Source organism: Maniola jurtina, chromosome 2 (genome assembly GCF_905333055.1).
Source record: "Maniola jurtina chromosome 2, ilManJurt1.1, whole genome shotgun sequence".
NCBI lineage: Eukaryota > Metazoa > Arthropoda > Insecta > Lepidoptera > Nymphalidae > Maniola > Maniola jurtina.
In genome coordinates, this window is record NC_060030.1 from 15,526,378 (window position 1) to 15,546,140 (window position 19,763).

At 40.3% G+C, this 19,763-nt stretch overlaps 2 protein-coding genes across 4 annotated transcripts; both read left to right on the forward strand.

Moving 5' to 3' along the window:
* Positions 1-889: 889 nt before the first annotated feature.
* Positions 890-16,794, forward strand: LOC123874661 (alpha-endosulfine). 2 transcript variants are annotated; one of them, XR_006797968.1, is made up of 5 exons: positions 890-1,087; positions 1,909-1,956; positions 2,331-2,447; positions 7,644-9,156; positions 16,783-16,794. XR_006797968.1 is itself a non-coding variant. In XM_045920166.1 (4 exons), the coding sequence occupies exons 2-4, from the start codon at positions 1,918-1,920 to the stop codon at positions 7,830-7,832; spliced, it is 345 nt and encodes a 114-aa protein (XP_045776122.1). In that variant the 5' UTR covers positions 890-1,087; positions 1,909-1,917; the 3' UTR covers positions 7,833-9,603. The 2 variants fall into 2 exon arrangements, 1 of the variants encoding a protein (XP_045776122.1); XM_045920166.1 differs by lacking the exon at positions 16,783-16,794 and having other exon boundaries at positions 7,644-9,603.
* On the forward strand, positions 11,416-19,043 carry LOC123874624. Of its 2 annotated transcripts, XM_045920121.1 has the most exons (3): positions 11,417-11,471; positions 11,548-11,733; positions 18,146-19,043. In XM_045920121.1, the coding sequence occupies exons 2-3, from the start codon at positions 11,553-11,555 to the stop codon at positions 18,823-18,825; spliced, it is 861 nt and encodes a 286-aa protein (XP_045776077.1). In that variant the 5' UTR covers positions 11,417-11,471; positions 11,548-11,552; the 3' UTR covers positions 18,826-19,043. The 2 variants fall into 2 exon arrangements, with proteins under 2 accessions (XP_045776072.1, XP_045776077.1); XM_045920116.1 differs by having other exon boundaries at positions 11,416-11,733.
* The last annotated feature ends 720 nt before the right edge of the window (positions 19,044-19,763 follow it).

A 19,763-nucleotide genomic window follows, 5' to 3' on the forward strand; every position in this document is an offset into this window, starting at 1 on the left:
TAATCACTACGAACAAGTAACATGTCAACCCAGGACTTCATCTGTATTGATGTTAGCTGGCGTGCGTGCTCTGCCTTTTTGGAATGTTTTGGAGTTTTCTTTTTTTGGAGTGGAAAGCGCTCTAAGGGGGTGCCGTGCGTATGTCGGCGAGCGCTGGCACAGACGGGGTCCATACTTGTATAGTTTAACTAACTTTTCACGCGCATATTAACTTAACACAATATTCATTGATTTTTAAGATTGTTACATATATATTTATTTTTCTTGTCTTTAGTACCTAATTTTGTTAATCTGGAGGTGGGCGTTAACAACTGCAACACAGTTTGTACCTAACTAACGCAGTTGTTATCGTTGTTTATTTTAAGGCAATGTTAAGTGTAAATAAAGATATTTTTCATTTTTTTTTTTTTTTTTTAACTACAACTTTGACATTGGATAATCTTTGTAAAGCCAGACGAGAGAGAAAAAAAAAACGAACCCACCAAATTGACTTTGATAGATTGATTTGATTCTTATAAAAAATTATATAGATTCTTATGTAATTCTGGCCTACGGGTAACATTAGAATCTTTTTGATTCGACATTCTTCTTCTCTCTGGGCTGGTTTCCGCACATAAACGTTTCCGTCTGTTGTGCGTTTGATTCGACATTGTACATAATATGTTTTTTTTTTTACTATTGTGAATCCCTGGGAACAAAAAAACTAAATTCCACAAAGCAAAATATTATATAGCCTACATTGACAGGAATTTTGCTATCCCATAGGTATTCTGTATTTACGCAGCTTTCTTTAAATGGCATCCTAAAAATCCTTAACTATTATATCAATGTTACCCGTTTGTACTGTGCTTACCATGCCTACTTTATTCTGTGGTTACCGTCCAGATTTGTTATTTGGCAACACTCGTTAAACGCCATTTTTACTTGAATAAAATTTTCTGAAAATTTTGCAAATTGAAATTGGCTTCTATCCTAACCGTTTTCACATCAAGTAATTGCGATTTATGATATAAGTATACGTACGTAAATATTTCTCCAGAAGATTATCGAGTTCATCAAAACTCTCAAGAACTCAATTTGTTTCAAGGTAAACAACTTTCCAAGAGTAAGAAACGTTGCTTATAATAAAAAAATAAAAAACGTTATAAGTGTGATCTGGGTGTTATATTTTAGTATTTTTTACGTATATTATACTATAATTAGTAGTTATCAAGTTAGTTCTCGTATTAAGTGCTAAATTCAAGTACTTAGAAAAAGGTGATATTATAAGCAACACGCTGAGGTAAACAATGGGTATTTTCAATGTCGAACACAAGATGCCGAATTTGTTTTCAAGATGTTTCGCTTATAATCTTATGTTTTCGAGTGTCTTTGCATACCTCTGATTACTTATTGAATACAAATGTACTTAATAATATGCCAATCTGAAAGATGCATGGCATTTTTTAAACTTCTGACCCAGTTATTAGTGTGTTATTTTACATTGTAAATCTTTGCAAAATTTTACATTGTTAACCTAGTGTTACAGTTTGAACTTTCACCCATAAATTAAAATATAGAAATCCTGAGAGAGCAATCCTTTTCGCCTATTAAATTGATCATTTCCAGATACTTATACAAATAAATGATTTAATGATGATCTATGTATGTACATAATTCAGGATTTAAGTTATCTAATAAAAAATATAATGGCTAGTTCTGTTGTACACAAAATATAAAATATGTGTGGCACAAATTTCAAAGAATAAATGTTTTTTCTTTCTTTCTATCTTTTCCATGATGCTCCCTGCAAAAAAGCACTAGATTTAGATATGTTGGTGTAGTTTAAAGATTATGTAGAGCAGAATTAACCTCATTGTCTTACTATCTTATGAATACACAATGTAATTTAAACTTTATATTTTTTAGAAATCCAAAATGAGTGAATCAGCTGATCAAAATGAACCTCCAAAAGATGTGAGTTTTGCTTCTTACATATTTTCCGATAATCTGTATTTGAAATATAGATAAGTAATACAAAACAATAATAGTAATTAAGAGGAAATCTGCATATCTACCAATAAAAATATGAGCAATAATGGGAGTACACAGGATCAGTGGAGTGATTTGCTAACTCAGTGTTCAACAATGAGTGATAGCCACTAAGCTTGACATTTATTTTTAATCCATTGAAGGTATTCTGCGAAAAATTATTTACATATCACTCAGTGCAGGAGCAATGTATCAATGTATCTAATAATAATCTAACCGATGCACTGAGTTAGCAAATTACCCTGTTGGAATGTACAAAATGTAGATCACTAACATCTTTTTTTAATCTTTTATTTTAGCCAAAGGAACTGGAAAAATTAGAAGAGGCAAAGCTAAAAGCAAAGTTTCCGAACACGATACTTGGTAGAGGTCCCAGTGGTCATTCAGCTTTTCTACAAAAAAGACTTGCTAAAGGAGTAAGTATACATTATACTACGTTTTAAAAAATCCTGTGGAAACTCTTTGATTTTCAGAATAAAAAGAAGTCAATGTCTGCCTCCAGGACGCAAGCTATCTCTGTACTGAATTTCATCAAAATCAGTTTTCATCACAGATGGGTCATGAAAAGTAAAGAAAGGAAATAGTTGATTTATTTAACATTTAATTTAGTGGAAATTATTCAATCAATGGTGTTTTTAATATGAATAAAATATGTTATTTTAATAATAATAATAATAATAATAATAATAATTCTTTATTTCAGGTAAAAATGTACCCATATTATTACAAAGTCATAAAAGTCGAATATAAAATATATAAAAGCTTAGATCTAAATATAATAAAGACAAAAATAAATAGGTACAATAATGTATTACCGTCTTATATTTATATCTTTATTTTCGATTCGCACTGCGATGCTGCGTCAACCAATATCGGAAAATGGCGACATCCAAGTGCTCATACATCGTCCGTAGAATCTCATTATTTGAGTGACTTAATCGCTCCAAAAAGGAAGCTATTCGGGAACGTATAATCGCGAAGAAGTCTGGCATTCTTGCCGATGCGAACATGTTCGATGCACTACAAAATGCCGTGTGGCACCGGCAGAGGAGAATGTTGCCACCCCATCTCATCCCGTGGGTGTCGTAAGAGGCGACTAAGGGAATCGGGGAACTGAGTAACATCATCATCCAAGTTCCCCGAAGCTTGGCACGCTGGCCATAGAAACAGCCTCCTCGGGGACCTGAGTGGACCCCGAGTGATGTAACCACCACTCACCCCCCCCCCCCCCCCTTTTTATGATGATGGATCGAAATATAAGGAATGTGCGAATAGGGCCGCTGCCTGGGGGTCGCCAGGGCGCGCCTGGAGCTGGCGCTGGGCGTAGCAGCATACGGGCCGCCAGTACCATCAGTCGACCGGCACTACCGCCTAGCCGGTCGACACATCCATCATCCCCACCAGATGGCTTGGCTCCGACCGGGTCCACCAGGGCCCAATCTTCGGCGCCCGCCGCTGGTGGTGTACGCCGCATGCGCTGGACTTCTCTCATGAACGAGAATGTCATGCGTGCGTACTACAGGGCGACAGGAGGGGAAACCGGACGGACTGGCTACCGAGCGGCAATGTACCGCGAGTTCCTGCTGCTCGAGCCGAATCTAACTGTCATGGAACAAAACCTGGCAGACCGGGCTCGGTATATTCAGCGTTCTAACATCTTCAACGCTACCGAGCTCGAACGATTGCGACGTGAGGCTGTTCCAGAAGTGTCAGCACCTACCACAGAGCAAATCGTCTCCCAGGCGGCGCCTGCCCGCGACGAGACAGTTACCATCTCACAAGATTTGCCTGTGGAGGAAGACACTGAGGGAACAGTCTCCCTTGATATAGAGCGGATGAGAGGGATTTTAGAAGAGGCGATTTCTGAAATTCGGAGCGCTCCTCTAGAGAATCGTCCGCGGCTTTCCCGTCTTACACTAAATGTAGCGACGCGGGATGTCATTGAGGCCATAAACAAAATGCTGCCACAACATCTGGAAAGCAGCACTGGCCTGGGTGATACGGCTTCTATTATCTTCGGTGCGGCGCTAGCCGTGCACCGATTCATCGGTGCCAAGACTCCGGGACTGGGGCGTGCTGCTGCCACAAGGCGCAGCGCGGAACCGGCCTGGAAGAAGAGAATAGAACGCCGTATCACTCTTGCCAGAGTCCTCATTGGCAGACTGCAAAGCTTCAGGTCGGGCAACACTAGGCCAAGGATTGTGCGATCTGTTGGAGTTGCGTTTAGCGGGTGTGGGGTCAGGTTGGACCAGCCCGATATTGCGCAAAAGCTAACAGAGCGCATCGACGACCTGAAGCAGAAAATCGCTGCATGGGGGAACCGCATCCGACGATACTCGGCAAGAGTCGAGCGATTTCAGCAAAATCGTCTCTTCTCGAGTGATCAGAAAAGGTTCTACAAAAGACTGGAGTGCCCAGCAGTCTGCTCTACCTCTCAGCGACCGGACCCGGCCGACCTAGTCGCTTTCTGGCGGGGGGTGTGGTCGAGGGAGGTGGAGCATGAGGAGGGCCCTTGGATTGCGGCGGTAGAGGAAGCATGTGCCAGAATAGAACCGATGAACCCGGTCGCCATCTCTGCGGAGGATGTAGCTGGTGCAGTAAGGCGGGCTCCGAACTGGAAAAGCCCGGGACCCGACGGACTGCATCACTACTGGCTAAAAGGTTTTTCGGCTTGCCATGCGACCTTGGCTCGACAATTCCAAGAGGCTCTCGAGCAGAGGGCACTCCCGAGCCTTTTCACCACCGGGATCACTCACCTAGCTCCAAAATCCACCGATGCCACCGACCCGGCTAAGTATCGTCCCATTACGTGTCTTACTACCATCTATAAGACACTGACATCCGTTCTGAGCCTCAAGATCTCCCGTCACATAGACGAGAATAACATCATGTCTGGGGCTCAGAACGGATGTCGGGGCGGTGGTCGTGGTACTAAGGAGCTCCTTCTCATCGACTCCGTTGCGGGCCAACTGGTCAAACGCAACCGTCGGAATTTCTCCGCCGCCTGGATCGACTACAAAAAGGCATTCGACTCGGTGCCCCATTCATGGCTCTTGAGGGTCCTTGAGCTGTACAAAGTTGACAGTGCAGTTCGGGACTTCCTTGAGGCATGCATGGGGCAATGGAGCACGATCCTGTGTCTCCATGGTGAGCGGTTGGCGGCTGCCGATGACCGGATAAGGATAGGACGGGGTATCTTCCAGGGTGATTGTCTGAGCCCGCTATGGTTTTGCCTGTCTCTGAACCCGCTTAGCACCCTGCTGGAGGGCTCGGGGACAGGCTTTCAGTTTCGGAGAGGAGGGACAAAAGTACCTCACCTTCTGTACATGGACGACCTCAAACTGCTGGCACCCAATGCCACCCGCCTGAGGGAGCTGCTGAACATCACCACTGAGTTCAGCAATTCCATCAGGATGGAGCTTGGACTGGACAAGTGTGCGGTCGTGCATGTGGAGAGGGGACAGGTTACTCATTCGGCCGAGATTAATCTCGAGCCATCCAACATTAAGACCCTCTCTGAAGCTGAGTCATACCGGTATCTGGGCATGTCACAATCCCTAGGTGTAAAAGAGGCGGACATGAAACAGTCTGTTTGCGAGGCCTTTTTTGGCCGTCTGACAAAAGTCTGTAAAAGTTATTTGTCAGGCGCCAATAAGGTCCGAGCTTATAACGGCTGGGTTATGCCCGTCCTCATGTACACCTTTGGCGTGCTCAGTTGGACTCAGACCGAACTTGACGCCCTGGACAGAAAAGTCCGCACGACTATGACTCTCTATCGCATGCACCATCCAAAATCGTCTGTGATGAGATTGTATATCCCCCGGAAGTGTGGAGGTCGAGGCGTATTAAGCGTCAAGACCATGCATAACCGGGAGATATCCAATCTCAGAACCTACTTTGAGACGATGAGGGGGTCCCCCATGCATAGAGAGGTCATAGAATGTGATAAAGGACTCACTCCACTATCCTTAGCCAAAACCGAGTGGCAGAAACCGGTGGTACTTAGCACCTCTGACCGGGAGACCGTATGGAAGGAGAGGGAGTTGCACGGACGCTTTTTTAAAGCTCTTAATGAGCCACACGTAGATAAAAAAGCGTCCGTGCAATGGCTGCGCTTTGGTGACCTCTTCGGGGAAACCGAAGGGTTTGTCTGTGCGATACAAGATCAGGTGGTTAAGACGCGGAACTACCGAAGGTACATTCTGAAGGATGGCACTCACGACATCTGTCGAGCTTGTCGCCATCCCGGCGAGTCACTCAGACATGTGCTTTCGGGATGTTCGGCGCTTGCCAACACTGAGTATCTGCATAGACACAACCAAGCAGCCAAAATCCTTCACCAAGAGCTTGCTCTGAAGTACGGTCTCCTGGATGAGAGGTTGCCGTATTACAAGTACACACCGGTGCCGGTACTCGAGCGCGACGGAGTCCGGCTCTATTGGGACCGGTCCATCATCACGGACAGGACTATTCTAGCGAATAAGCCTGACATCGTGGTGATGGACCGGGCACAGTCGAGGGTGTTTTTGGTGGACATCACCATTCCATATGACGAGAACCTCGTGAGAGCTGAGACGGAGAAAAAACGCAAGTATCTTGATCTGGCTCACGAGGTTTCCGGCATGTGGCATGTGGAGTCCACCGAAATCATCCCAATCGTCATATCTGCAAACGGGTTGATCCCAGTCAGCCTCGCTCACCATCTGAGGCGACTGGGGTTCCGTGGCAGCTCGCTCGCAGCCAGGATGCAAAAAGCGGTCTTGCTAGACTCGGCTAGGATAGTCCGCCGCTTTCTCAGCCTGTCGCCCTGACCCCCGGCCGTTTGGTCTCCCCTGCCGGGGCGTAATCCTCCGCCCGGTACAAATATGTATTTATGTAAATGTGTATGTAGGTTTATTTATTTTTATGTATGTAAGTATATTATATTCCCTTTGGCTTTTATATATATCTATTTTGTAACCGGGCGTGAGAGTAAGTTATATGAATAATAATAATTCTTTATTTCAGGTAAAAATGTACCCATATTATTACAAAGTCATAAAAGTCGAATATAAAATATATAAAAGCTTAGATCTAAATATAATAAAGACAAAAATAAATAGGTACAATAATGTATTACCGTCTTATATTTATATCTTTATTTTCGATTCGCACTGCGATGCTGCGTCAACCAATATCGGAAAATGGCGACATCCAAGTGCTCATACATCGTCCGTAGAATCTCATTATTTGAGTGACTTAATCGCTCCAAAAAGGAAGCTATTCGGGAACGTATAATCGCGAAGAAGTCTGGCATTCTTGCCGATGCGAACATGTTCGATGCACTACAAAATCGCGGTAGTTTCATCAGGATGCGGTAGGCATCATTGTACTGCACCCTGATGGCACTATACGAGCGTCTTGTGTAGTTAAACCATAGCTGGCAAGTGTAAAGGTTTTGACAAAATGCTCTGAAAAGAGTGTTCTTTACTTGTTCATTGCAGCGGAAAAATCTACGCGCGATCATGTTGCATCTTACGGCAAGCGCCCTCCTCTCACGCTCGATATATACAAATAAATACAAATAAAGCTTAAAAACCTCTGAGATTAATTTTAATGGTTTTTGTCTGCAGCAAAAGTTCTTTGACTCGGGTGACTACCAGATGGCAAAGCAGCGGCCGGGCAACCTGGCGGCGCCATTCAAAGCTCCTGCCGTGCCCGCCAAGCTGCCCACAGGCGACGCTATTCCCACGCCCGAAACCGTGCCGTTGCGCAAGACCTCCATCATCCAGCCCAAGTACCAGCCACCCACACACTCCTAGCCACACCACACCTCCACTCTACACGTGAGTCCTAGCCATGCGACACCCATCCACTAGATATCCATTAATGACCATTAATTGAAATGTTAAATCTCACTATGCAGTGTATACACTCTCTAGCTGTCATTGTGGTCCATTCATCTCCATTCACCAAACTGAACCCTAACCATATTGTGTTGAGCAAGGCCGCCACTATCCAGCTGGCTGCACACCTAGCCACACACCACTCCGCTTATGAGTCCTAGCCATGCAACACTTATCTGCATATATATATCCATTCATGTTCATGCTAAAGGGTGAGCTATTGCTGAGCGAAATATCTAGATCTACTAGCTATCCAATCATGTCTGTTCACTTAACCCATCCAATAGTTATAATAGTGATCCACATGACCAACCATTCATGTGAGGATGAACCCTAGACTCGAGTTGTACATACATCTCTCCACTATGTAATGGTGCTTATTCTGATGTACACTATATCAAAACTAAATTCATCATCATCATCATTTCAACCCATGGCTGATAAATTGGCACATCTTAAATTATTGTGATTCTTTTTACAAATATTACTTTAATTTTAGAACTATCAATTTAGAAATTCTGTACTATTGAATTAGCACCATTGCCTGATCCATTAACAGACTAAGGAAAAAGATTCAAATACTCTTTGGATTTGAACTGTTCTCACATCTTTCTGGTCAATATAGAACACTGAGCATACACAATGAAGTTCTTGCTATAAACTTGATGCAAAATTGATCATGTATGGTCAGCGTTATATCTGACTACTTATCGTTGGAGTTACACCAGAAATTAAAAAGAAAATTAGAAATTAGTTCATAGACTGTTTTTCAAGGACTCTTCAATCATTTTCCTTTAGTTGGTGCCTTCATACTGTCTAAAGTTTTTGTACAAAATAGCAACTGTAACCAGTATGCATTTTAGGGAGCTGATTCTGTAGTTAGTTCTATATAATTTATATACATGTCTCATTGCATATTAATTTCTCGGCCTTTGGTCCTTTCACTGTCGCATCGCCGTCACTTGTCTATAGTTACTATGGGTAGATTACGAAACTTTAATACAACGATAATTGTGCTAATTCGGTTGTTCACAGGACTTTAACAGGTATGTTGGTCATACTCTTACTGCAAACGTCATAAAAGAGCCATTATTATTAACAAGAATAAAATTTAAAACAGACACCATTATAATTATTTTGGCCTGTCAATTGGCACTATGGTGACAGGTGTCTCGTCACTGACATATAGTTCCGAGTACGCTTACATGACGTTCCCGGCCGCTATCAGCGCCAAAATCAAGTCTCTTCCAAACATGGACGATGCTTCCAAAACAGGTCGGCAATCGTAGGTCCAGCGTGTACTAAATACTAATAGAGGTCGCAATGCATTAAAGTTTCAGAATACTGCCCATAATTAGTTATTTTTATCACCACATCGAATAACATCACCTCCACATGTTAATGTTGTAGGTGTGTTATGTGATCATTCAATTGTAATACATTAGTTTTTTGGTTGAAAAATTAACTTTTATAAGAAAAAAAACTGTTATATTTATGTATAAAAATTAGGTAATTAATGTTAGAGATTTGAATGAGGGAGTGTGGGTTATACATAGTAATAGAACACATCCGTAGTTGATATTTTTAAGTAATCGTTCTTGAATGAATATAGCCATCACATTTGGATTTATATAAAAACCTTGTTCCTAATACCACCAGGGGAATATTTGCGCAACCCACTCGTACATAAAATACTATGATAAGACTCCTGATAATAAAAGCCGAATAGAAGATCGCGGCGTTAATCATTTCCTCTCATTTACACACAATGCCTGTGTATGGTTAGTATAGTCTAAGCAAAGTTAAAGTGCGCTCAATAGATTGCAACCTAACAACTGCATTGTATAACGCACACAAAGGACTAATAGTACAGGGAAACACCATAGTAAAAGTGCAAGCAAAAAAGCAATAGTGCCTCGTCTGTCCAGGCCTTTAGATATCAAAAAGATCGAATGAGTTGCGCAATTAGCCTCCATTTCATATAATGTATGTAATAGAAATGAATGCGTTACTGTTATAAGTTACGAATTACGATATAATATTCATTACTGTGTATTAAAACTTAATAACTGACATTTTTGTAATTTTCTGCAGTTGGGTAAAATATTATAATTTTAATGAGAATACTATCATTTTAAGAAATGAAAATTACTATGTTTATTTAACTTTGTAAAATTATCAAGAAATTAATCCACATCATTAGTACTGTGAAAATTTTATTCAATTTTTTTTTATTATAACTACAAAATATCTGCACATTTTTTCAACACTTTTTTGCCATTAAATTATATTCTGTATAAAATAAGTTTGATTAATAGTGTAAGATGCAAAAGGGAAATGTTGTAAAGTTAGCATTATTTAATTATTATAAAACAAAATACTTGATAATAAAATCTGAACAAATAATATGCATTTTTTTTTATTAGAGCCTCGATAGCTCAACGGTTGAGTCTAGGACTGAATTCCATACCCATTCCAGGTTAGCCCGCTTCCATCTTAGAATCAGGTGAGATCCGCTTACTATCAGGTGAGATCTCATTTCGCAGTCAAGATAGAGTGAGGAAACTATCGGTTCTATCTTGAATTGACGATATAATGTCAAATTAGAAATTAGGCTATGGTGACGTAAAATCAAAGAAAAATTGGACTACCTACCTATAACATTTAACGCCTGCCAGTGACGTTGAAGCTTCAACGTGTTGAGCAATGGTTGTTAGAATTACCTAAAGGTGAACGTATACTTGTCCGAGCCGAACGAAACGAATTTTAGAATTCTGTAGGTATATGAAATCTACTGAAACCTCGCCCACTTCCCCGCGTCGAATCGTCCGAATCTTTGACTCGCGCAAGTGAGATTTCATATTCCGAATTCTAAAAATCGTTTCGTTCGGCTCGGATAAGTGTGCGTTCACTATTACTGTGGTTGCCAATCTACCTAGCATCAGAATAAAAAAATATGCCACAAAGCTATAGGTAGTAGGTACCTACTTAAATAATATACCTTCATACATTACTAGCCGATGCCCGCGACTTCGCCCGCGTGGATTTAGGTTTTTCGAAATCCCGTGGGAACTCTTTGATTTTCCGGGATAAAAAGTAGCCTATGTGCTAATCCAGGATATTATCTATCTCCATTTTAAATTTCAGCCAAATCCGTCCAGTCGTTTTTGCGTGAAGGAGTAACAAACATACATACACACACATACAAACTTTCGCCTTTATAATATTAGTGTGATAAGTGTGATAGTTCCATAGTGTCCTGTGTCCATACTACATAGGTACCTACAGTAATTTGGCCAGAATTCAGAAATGACCAACGGCATAAATCGTACTCGATTTTAGTCGTATTATAATAAATGCGACTAAGTAATGATGTAATAGCCATGGCTGTCATTGACGTATAGTCAGCGGGCTATTCAAATTAGTATCATAATAACAAGCGAAGGACGCCGTATTGATTCCGTGCGTTGCCGTGCCATTGACATTCCGTCAGTGGGGTGCCGCGTGACCCATTGCGCAGTGCACACATCACGATTTTTATCGTTCTGTTTATTTGTGAGTACCTACTGAGTACAATAATTACGAGCTTGGTTTCTTGATTCTATTCTTTTTTTACTCGTCCCGGAAATAGGTGTTATGGAAGACATAATCGATAATGACATGCTGATTTCAATGGTGGAAGAAAGAACATTGCTTTGGGACAAAAATAGTCTAATGTACAAAGATAGATATGCCACGAGAAAAGCATGGGCCGAAGTTTGTCGCAAGATATATAAAGGTTACGAGGGCATGTCGGAAAGGGAGAAGAGGGAATTCGGTAGGTTTTCACGTTTTATTTGTCTACTATAGCTGAAGTCCGCGACTTCGTTCGCGTGGATTTAGGCTTTTTGAAAATCTTTTGTAGATTTTCCAGAATAAAAACTAGTCATTGCTTACTATTACTAAGTAACCTGGGAACCGATTTAATTATCTATCTGCTATCTCGCCGCCAAATTTTATCAAGATCGGTTCAGCGGTTGACATGAAAAGGTAACAGACAGATAGACATACTAGATTAATAATAATAGGTAGGTAAGTAGGCACCTACTAATATGGATAAAAAATGTAGGCAAGTACTTGCAAAATAATCTGGTTTTGCAAATTACATAAAAATACTGTACAAGTTACAACTAACCAACCCAGACTACCCTATACATATACTAATCAATGGACTACCCGTGCCGTGTATAAAAGTCTGTTTGTAATGGCGGTTAATTCAAAATGCAGTTTTACTTATTTTTTGCACTTTCTAGATGTGGTTAACTCTTCAAACTTTCTCATAGGGTTCTTAGACTAAAGGCGTCGCCGAATTAATTTTTTTTTTACTCGAGTGGTACCTTTTGACCTAAGAACAGGGCTAAAGCCGTTTTATCTACTTCAGACGAATTAGATAGGTACTTTACTAAGTGAAACAGTGGGTTTAAATAAAAAGAGCAAATCAGTATAATCGCCCAAATTTATTATATCACTTCACTAAACACACTAATACAAATCACTCATTGCTTTATTACTATTGTTACTTTGTTACTATTTATATAATTTACACTTGTTTACACAAATGGACATAGTTTCAGCTTACAATGCGTACGATAGAACAATAATCATAAAAATGAGCTCGCATAGCTTTATATGGCGTTATCCCCACCGAAGGGATTCGGCAGTGGTGGCGGAGTTGCGTTCGGCTGTCAATGGCGCTGGCGTTGATTGGCTGTCACGGCGGCAGTAGGCTATGATTGGCCGTCTTGGCGGTTATCGGCTGTAACAGGCGGTGATTGGCCAGCTCGGCTTGACTCGGATAGTCTGGTTGGCGTTGGCGCGTTGCGATTGGCTGAGGCGGCGTGGCGTTACATTCGGCCGTCCTGAAACAATGAATTGCTCCCGCAATGGGAAAATGCTTGGTTAGCTTTCTGGTAGACAATAGCTCAACAAGGTCTTCGGTTTCAAGTTATTTATCGGAACAGTTAGCACTGTTGGATATAAGAGCCGTAGGCGCTGTGATATGGCTTTAAAGAGTCTGCTCAGGCATGTACAAGCTTCGTAGCCTCGAAACCCCTTAACACTTCGAGTTCTCTTAATGCCTACCAGCTTGGTTACGAAAATGAACCTGAGTAAATGCTATCAGTGTTTACTTCTATCGCAATGCTTGTGGGAACTTGCCACTAAATAACTAAATTCCTTTGTTATGATTAAATGAAATATTAATTTTGTCAGTTACATTAGTTAGCTTTATCCTATCGCTTGCTATCCTTTACCGAGCATTTGCCTTGTTACGCATAACCATCCCGAGTTCGCTAATTTTACATTAATAGTAACATGGCATCGTGACCTAGGTAAATACCAAATTATGGATATCACATTCATTGAGAGTATTGTCAGTAGTCCAAATAATATCAGTTAACAGTTTGTCCAATCATTTTATTCGCAGTTTCGCTAGGACCTGTGGCACAACGCGTTTAACATGGTCTGGTTAGTGCTTGGATTGGCTTGACTAGGCACTTGACTCGTGGTAGTATCATGGAGGTCAAAACATACCTAACTATTAATCAGTCGACACTCGGAAACTCTAAAATGTCTACTAGTAAAAGCATTCTTATGCTCACTTTATAACTTTACTAGGATGTCCAAATAAGGCAAATTATGTATAATATTCTACGAAACTGATCGTTTTCGGCTAATAACAAATTTTGCAAAAGCATCTGTAATAATCAAATTGTACCTACACTACTGATGAGCGATATCCTTTCGCTTCTCGTGAAGCTGTGAATGCTATTACTCTGACTTGAAAAGGAATCTCACTTAAATCCTTGCAGGGAGATCTCTCAACGAGCAACGAGATGAAAGTACTCCTATCGAAAGTAAAACTTGGCTTTCGAAAGTAAAAATTGGCTACCGAAAGTAAAACTTGGCTATTGAAAGTAAAACTTGGCTACCGAAAGTAAAACTTGGCTACCGAAAGTAAAACTTGGCTACCGAAAGTAAAACTTGGCTACCGAAAGTAAAACTTGGCTACCGAAAGTAAAACTTGGCTACCGAAAGTAAAACTTGGCTACCGAAAGTAAAACTTGGCTACCGAAAGTAAAACTTGGCTACCGAAAGTAAAACTTGGCTACCGAAAGTAAAACTTGGCTACCGAAAGTAAAACTTGGCTACCGAAAGTAAAACTTGGCTACCGAAAGTAAGACTTGGCTACCGAAAGTAAGACTTGGCTACCGAAAGTAAGACTTGGCTACCGAAAGTAAGACCTGGCTGCAGAAAGTAAGACCTGGCTGCAGAAAGTAAGACCTGGCTGCAGAAAGTAAGACCTGGCTGCAGAAAGTAAGACTTGGCTGCAGAAAGTAAGACTTGGCAGCAGAAAGTAAGACTTGGCAGCAGAAAGTAAGACTTGGCAGCAGAAAGTAAGACTTGGCTGCAGAAAGTAAGACTTGGCTGCAGAAAGTAAGACTTGGCTGCAGAAAGTAAGACTTGGCTGCAGAAAGTAAGACTTGGCTGCAGAAAGTAAGACTTGGCTGCAGAAAGTAAGACTTGGCTGCAGAAAGTAAGACTTGGCTGCAGAAAGTAAGACTTGGCTGCAGAACGTAAGACTTGGCTACTGTCTTCACTTCGGCATCTATGTAATTCCGAAAACAGTTCACGATTGAATTTAGGTAATACAGGATCATCAGTCAAATAACAGTTTTCTATTCCATTCCTATTCCCTACTATGTAAGCTACATAACCAGGCAGGCATACTAACACCAACTGAACTCAAGATATTATGTAAAACGTCAGTCTAGTCGGCTTAGTGAAAATTCTTACGGTACGTCCGGTCCACCTGACTAACAATGAACGGCACAAAGCTATATCATGGTTATAATTAAAAGTGCCACTTGAACTTTCTACTTACATTATGATTGGACCGACAATCTTAAGGTAGAATGATGAAATTGACTCGATTGAAAGCTTGTTGGCAAAAGTACGTAACATACATGCTGCCTACAAGCACTACTTTTTTTCTAAAATGACAAAAGCATTATCAAAATCATAAGGATATCTAACTGGTAATAGTTATTATTACGTTTCCTCCAAGTGCCCAATTCTGCCTACATTACACTACCTATTTGTATTTACTCATACGCTGTGCCACTGGCTTGTATATTATACGAGACAGTTCCAAAGCCGTGAGTAAGATCTACTTACTATGCTCTCAATCATTCAAAGAATGTGATTTAAACTACAAGTTACAACACGTACAGACTTCATAAACACTAACTTTTAGTAAAAATAAAAGAACAGTCATACCATACAGCATAAACGCTTAACAGCGCTTATGTCACCCCAAATAGGCAACAATGCGGCGGCTTAAAGATACCCATTGGCTGCAACCCTGCATCGTTAGCGCGCCACGATGTGGTGCCTCGCAGTGACGCGCTCGGCATCAGGCACACAGCACACAGCAAAGCATCAGTGGTGACCATCGTAGGCGATGACGTTTGCACTTCACGAACTCACCAAAAATTCCGAGAAAAGAAAGATAAACACAATATTATTGTTTGACTACAAGTAGCTCCCAGTCGATTTATAAAGTACGTCTGCCCCAATTATGAAGATCTATATTCATATTACATAACAATCATATAACCACATGAAAATCAATTTCACAAGAAACTCAAAAGTGAACATCATAAAACAATTCGATTTTACATTCAAATTGCGATCGCCATGCTATATGCAAAACTGGGTTTGAGCACACTGAAAGTGTTCATCAACCGATTCTGACGTAAATGATATTATTGTACCCTTAAAAATAATTTACAGGTACCCCACACGTACCCCGTGTTGTCTGTATGACTGCAGCGGGAATATCACCGACGACGCGAAAAAAAATAACCTTAAAGGTTTATAGAACCTTATACTATAACTGAGCCTTGTGCAAATAAAAACACTAATAGCGTCAAAGCTTGTTTCTGGAAAACTTCTGGTTGAAATTTGCGGGTAGTCTGAGAACTATTGTTACCATCCGATATACTAGATCTTTTTTTTTTAATTAATTCCTGATCAGTATGTATTTGTGTCAGTTCATAACCACTCAACAATTTTAACCGATTTTGATAAATGATACGTCATTCGTCTTGATGGCGTGTGTGTCAATGGATATATAAAATTCTTTAAACAATCAATGTGGTGGATTTTATACGATTTAATGTAAGAGCCGAAAAATATGCAGCGCAAACTGCAGTCGGGAGTTTTTATTTTTTATTATTTAACTTATTGAATTACTTGTTAACTTTTTCGTACCGGTAGCACTTGGTCATAATTTCCACATACTGGAAAGCACTACTACTAACCCACTAAGTACGTTTTCTAGAATTAAACTGCGAATTCAAATTGCGGGTATCTCGGCGAGATGCAACGTGAAAAGTGGATGGTTGAGCGGGTTTTTACCTGATTCGATAAAAAGTTGACTAAATCAATCGGTTGCAATTTTAGCATTAGTATTCACCGCCATTATTTTATCAGTTATATATATACAATACGTGTATTTTTGTTAGGAAAACTATAAATAAAACAATACACACAAATATCACATTTACAAAAATTAAAACTAAAACTCGTCGAGCTAGTTACCTTGCCTTACCCAAAACTAGAACAATTTATGGCAGAAAAACCCTTATCTATGAAGGAGCTAAACTGTACATCAAAATACCTGCACACATAAAAAATGTACACTCATTCAATCCATTTAAAACTGAATTAGCTGCTCACACTATGAGTAATGCGAATTACTTCAACAAATGCGCTGAATGAGTACTTAATTAAATGGCGAATATTGTAAACTTTATTTTCTTAGAATTAAGTTCTTATGTAAATGACTTTTTTGTTTTTATGAGAATTAAACATCTTTAAACCTAAACCTTTATTTGACGGTCAGATATGCCACAAATTACAGTTATATTTATCTTCAGCTATCACTCAAACCATTCACTATCCGCGAGCGTATAATGACCACCTATCATAACCCGCGTGCTCTAATACTAATTTCATAACCTCAAACAGGGTGTTACAACAGGGTGGTGGGGTCAGTAGAGGTTACAAACACGATCAACCTCATTACACTATGCATCAATATCATTAAAAACGGGATTATTTGAAATGGAATAATGGATGGATCATACCTCAGTTATTACGCGTAGAAGTTGAGGGTAGGTTGCCATCGGGCGTAGAAACCATGCACGCTGCAGATGAATGTACCTCCGGTTCAAAACTCTTCTAAGGACCTTCCGGGCCCCAGAAGTGGACGATCTTCATTGTCGCTTGATTTTTACACGATGATTCGTTTCATCCTTGCGGATGAACAAAGTAGATGGCATGTCTTTGCCGACTCGTTAATTGGCGCGATTATGCATCATAACTTTCTTTATTAATCCCACTTCTGAGATGAAACAGTGGGTTTAAATAAAAAGAGCAAATCAGTATAATCGCCCAAATTTATTATATCACTTCACTAAACACACTAATACAAATCACTCATTGCTTTATTACTATTGTTACTTTGTTACTATTTATATAATTTACACTTGTTTACACAAATGGACATAGTTTCAGCTTACAATGCGTACGATAGAACAATAATCATAAAAATGAGCTCGCATAGCTTTATATGGCGTTATCCCCACCGAAGGGATTCGGCAGTGGTGGCGGAGTTGCGTTCGGCTGTCAATGGCGCTGGCGTTGATTGGCTGTCACGGCGGCAGTAGGCTATGATTGGCCGTCTTGGCGGTTATCGGCTGTAACAGGCGGTGATTGGCCAGCTCGGCTTGACTCGGATAGTCTGGTTGGCGTTGGCGCGTTGCGATTGGCTGAGGCGGCGTGGCGTTACATAAGTTTAAGGCTCAACGTAAAATGCATCAACGCAAGTCTTGTAAAACTAAGTTTAGTTATAGTTTGGAAAAAGGTGCGGTGCTTTGCACTGAACTTTATTTCCTAAGTCTATCTAGAGGATGCCTGTGACTTCGCCCAATTTCACTACGCAATGCACAGAATTGCGTGAAGCAAAATAAAAGAGGGACCGCGAGTGATGTTTTTTTTTCTTGAATCTTTTCGGCACAAAAGTTCAGTTTACAACAACGTTGCTTCGAATCTTTCACTCGTTCACTCTGACTACTATTAGATTTAAAAGTCCGGGCCGTTTGGTGATCATTTTATGATTTCAGGGAAAGCAGTGACACGTAGATGGACTAATCTTCGCGATGCGTACACGAAATATAAACGAAAGCTGAAGAGAACCAAAGAGCAAGGTTTGAAAATAAAAAAATATGTGTACAACAATCAAATGAAATTTCTGGCAAAATTTTATGATTCAGAACAATCTGCAGACGAGTTCGATGCAAACATATCCGTGGACGTAAACGACAGCAATGACGAGCTTTTGATGCTGGCTGACAACGAGAAACTCGATGTCAGTGAGGAGAGACACTCGGACAGACAAAATGACATGCCAGAGAGAAATACTCAGAGATTTAGTAAAAGAAAACGCCAACACCAAAATAGCAAAGGCAAGAAAAAGAGAGTGCCAGACGAAATTGAGTTGAAACTGTTGAAGGTACTTGAGGAGAAACCGGATCCTCACATATCGTTTTTTCAAGGTGTGTTGCCACATTTGCACAAATACGACGACAACGAAGTTTTAGAATTCCAAACGGGAGTTTTACGATTGATCTCTACAATAGACGCGAAGAAAAAAGCATCTTCGAAAAATTCCCAACAGCCTTCGTCTTCAAATTATTTCAACTCGCCTTCCACTTCTGCGTTACAATCTCGCGTGAAACTGCCGAGGCCTTCCCCAGAACCGTCGGATTCGTCAGAGAAGTCGATAGATTTCGATGTTTTGTGATAGGTACTACAAATTAACTGCTGCAAAAATATGATAAAATATGTTACTTTGTAACAGACAGTGAAGGGTTTAAACTATCAGAGTTGGCCTAAATCGTTCTCATTCTCAGAGACCTGGGCTAAGTAGTAGACAGACAATGGGTTGTGATGATGATCAGATATCTATAAAAAATAATAAAGGCTATCACCTATTTTAACGCCCTAGTTTTTATACCGTAATAAATAGTACTGTAATATTTCGTTTTTATACCGCTATACCGTGTAATTTAGGTGTAACAGGATGATAATAAAACTAGATTATTCTAGTAAATACAGCCCTTCTAATTAACACATTTAAATACTTATATAGTTTCCGAATCATTAACCTAATTAGTAATTTAAGGGCCTCTTTCTTTTAATTTAACAGCTTTGCGGACATGATTTTTGTTTCGAATCGAACTATCTATCTATATTAATAATCACAAAAACAGTACCTAATACCTAATAACAATTAAGTAGGCATTCATTCAAATAACGTGCGATATTTTTCGAACGGCCGATGGAAGATCGATCGATGTGCTAGGGAGCTTAGACGTTTACTAAAAAACTAACGGACGGAATGACGCCGTACGCCCCTGTGGCGTGATTGAAGGACAAACCAACAAATACAAGTATAATACGGGTAGCGACTTGAGCTGCGACACCACACATGTAATTCTTACAGGCATAGGTATGCACGATTTACTTATGTAGTTTTTTAAATGTTGCTAATTATTTGACTTTCCTTTATTATTAAGGCTGCGTATACGTATTTTAACTGGAAAACGTTCCTCAGTTAGGAAGTAATCTTTTTATATACATTGTTATTATATTATACGTATACGTTACAGGTAGGTATAGTCCGTAAAAAATGACTTCTCACGCGCCATGTTAACTCTATGGGTCATGTCAAAAGTACAA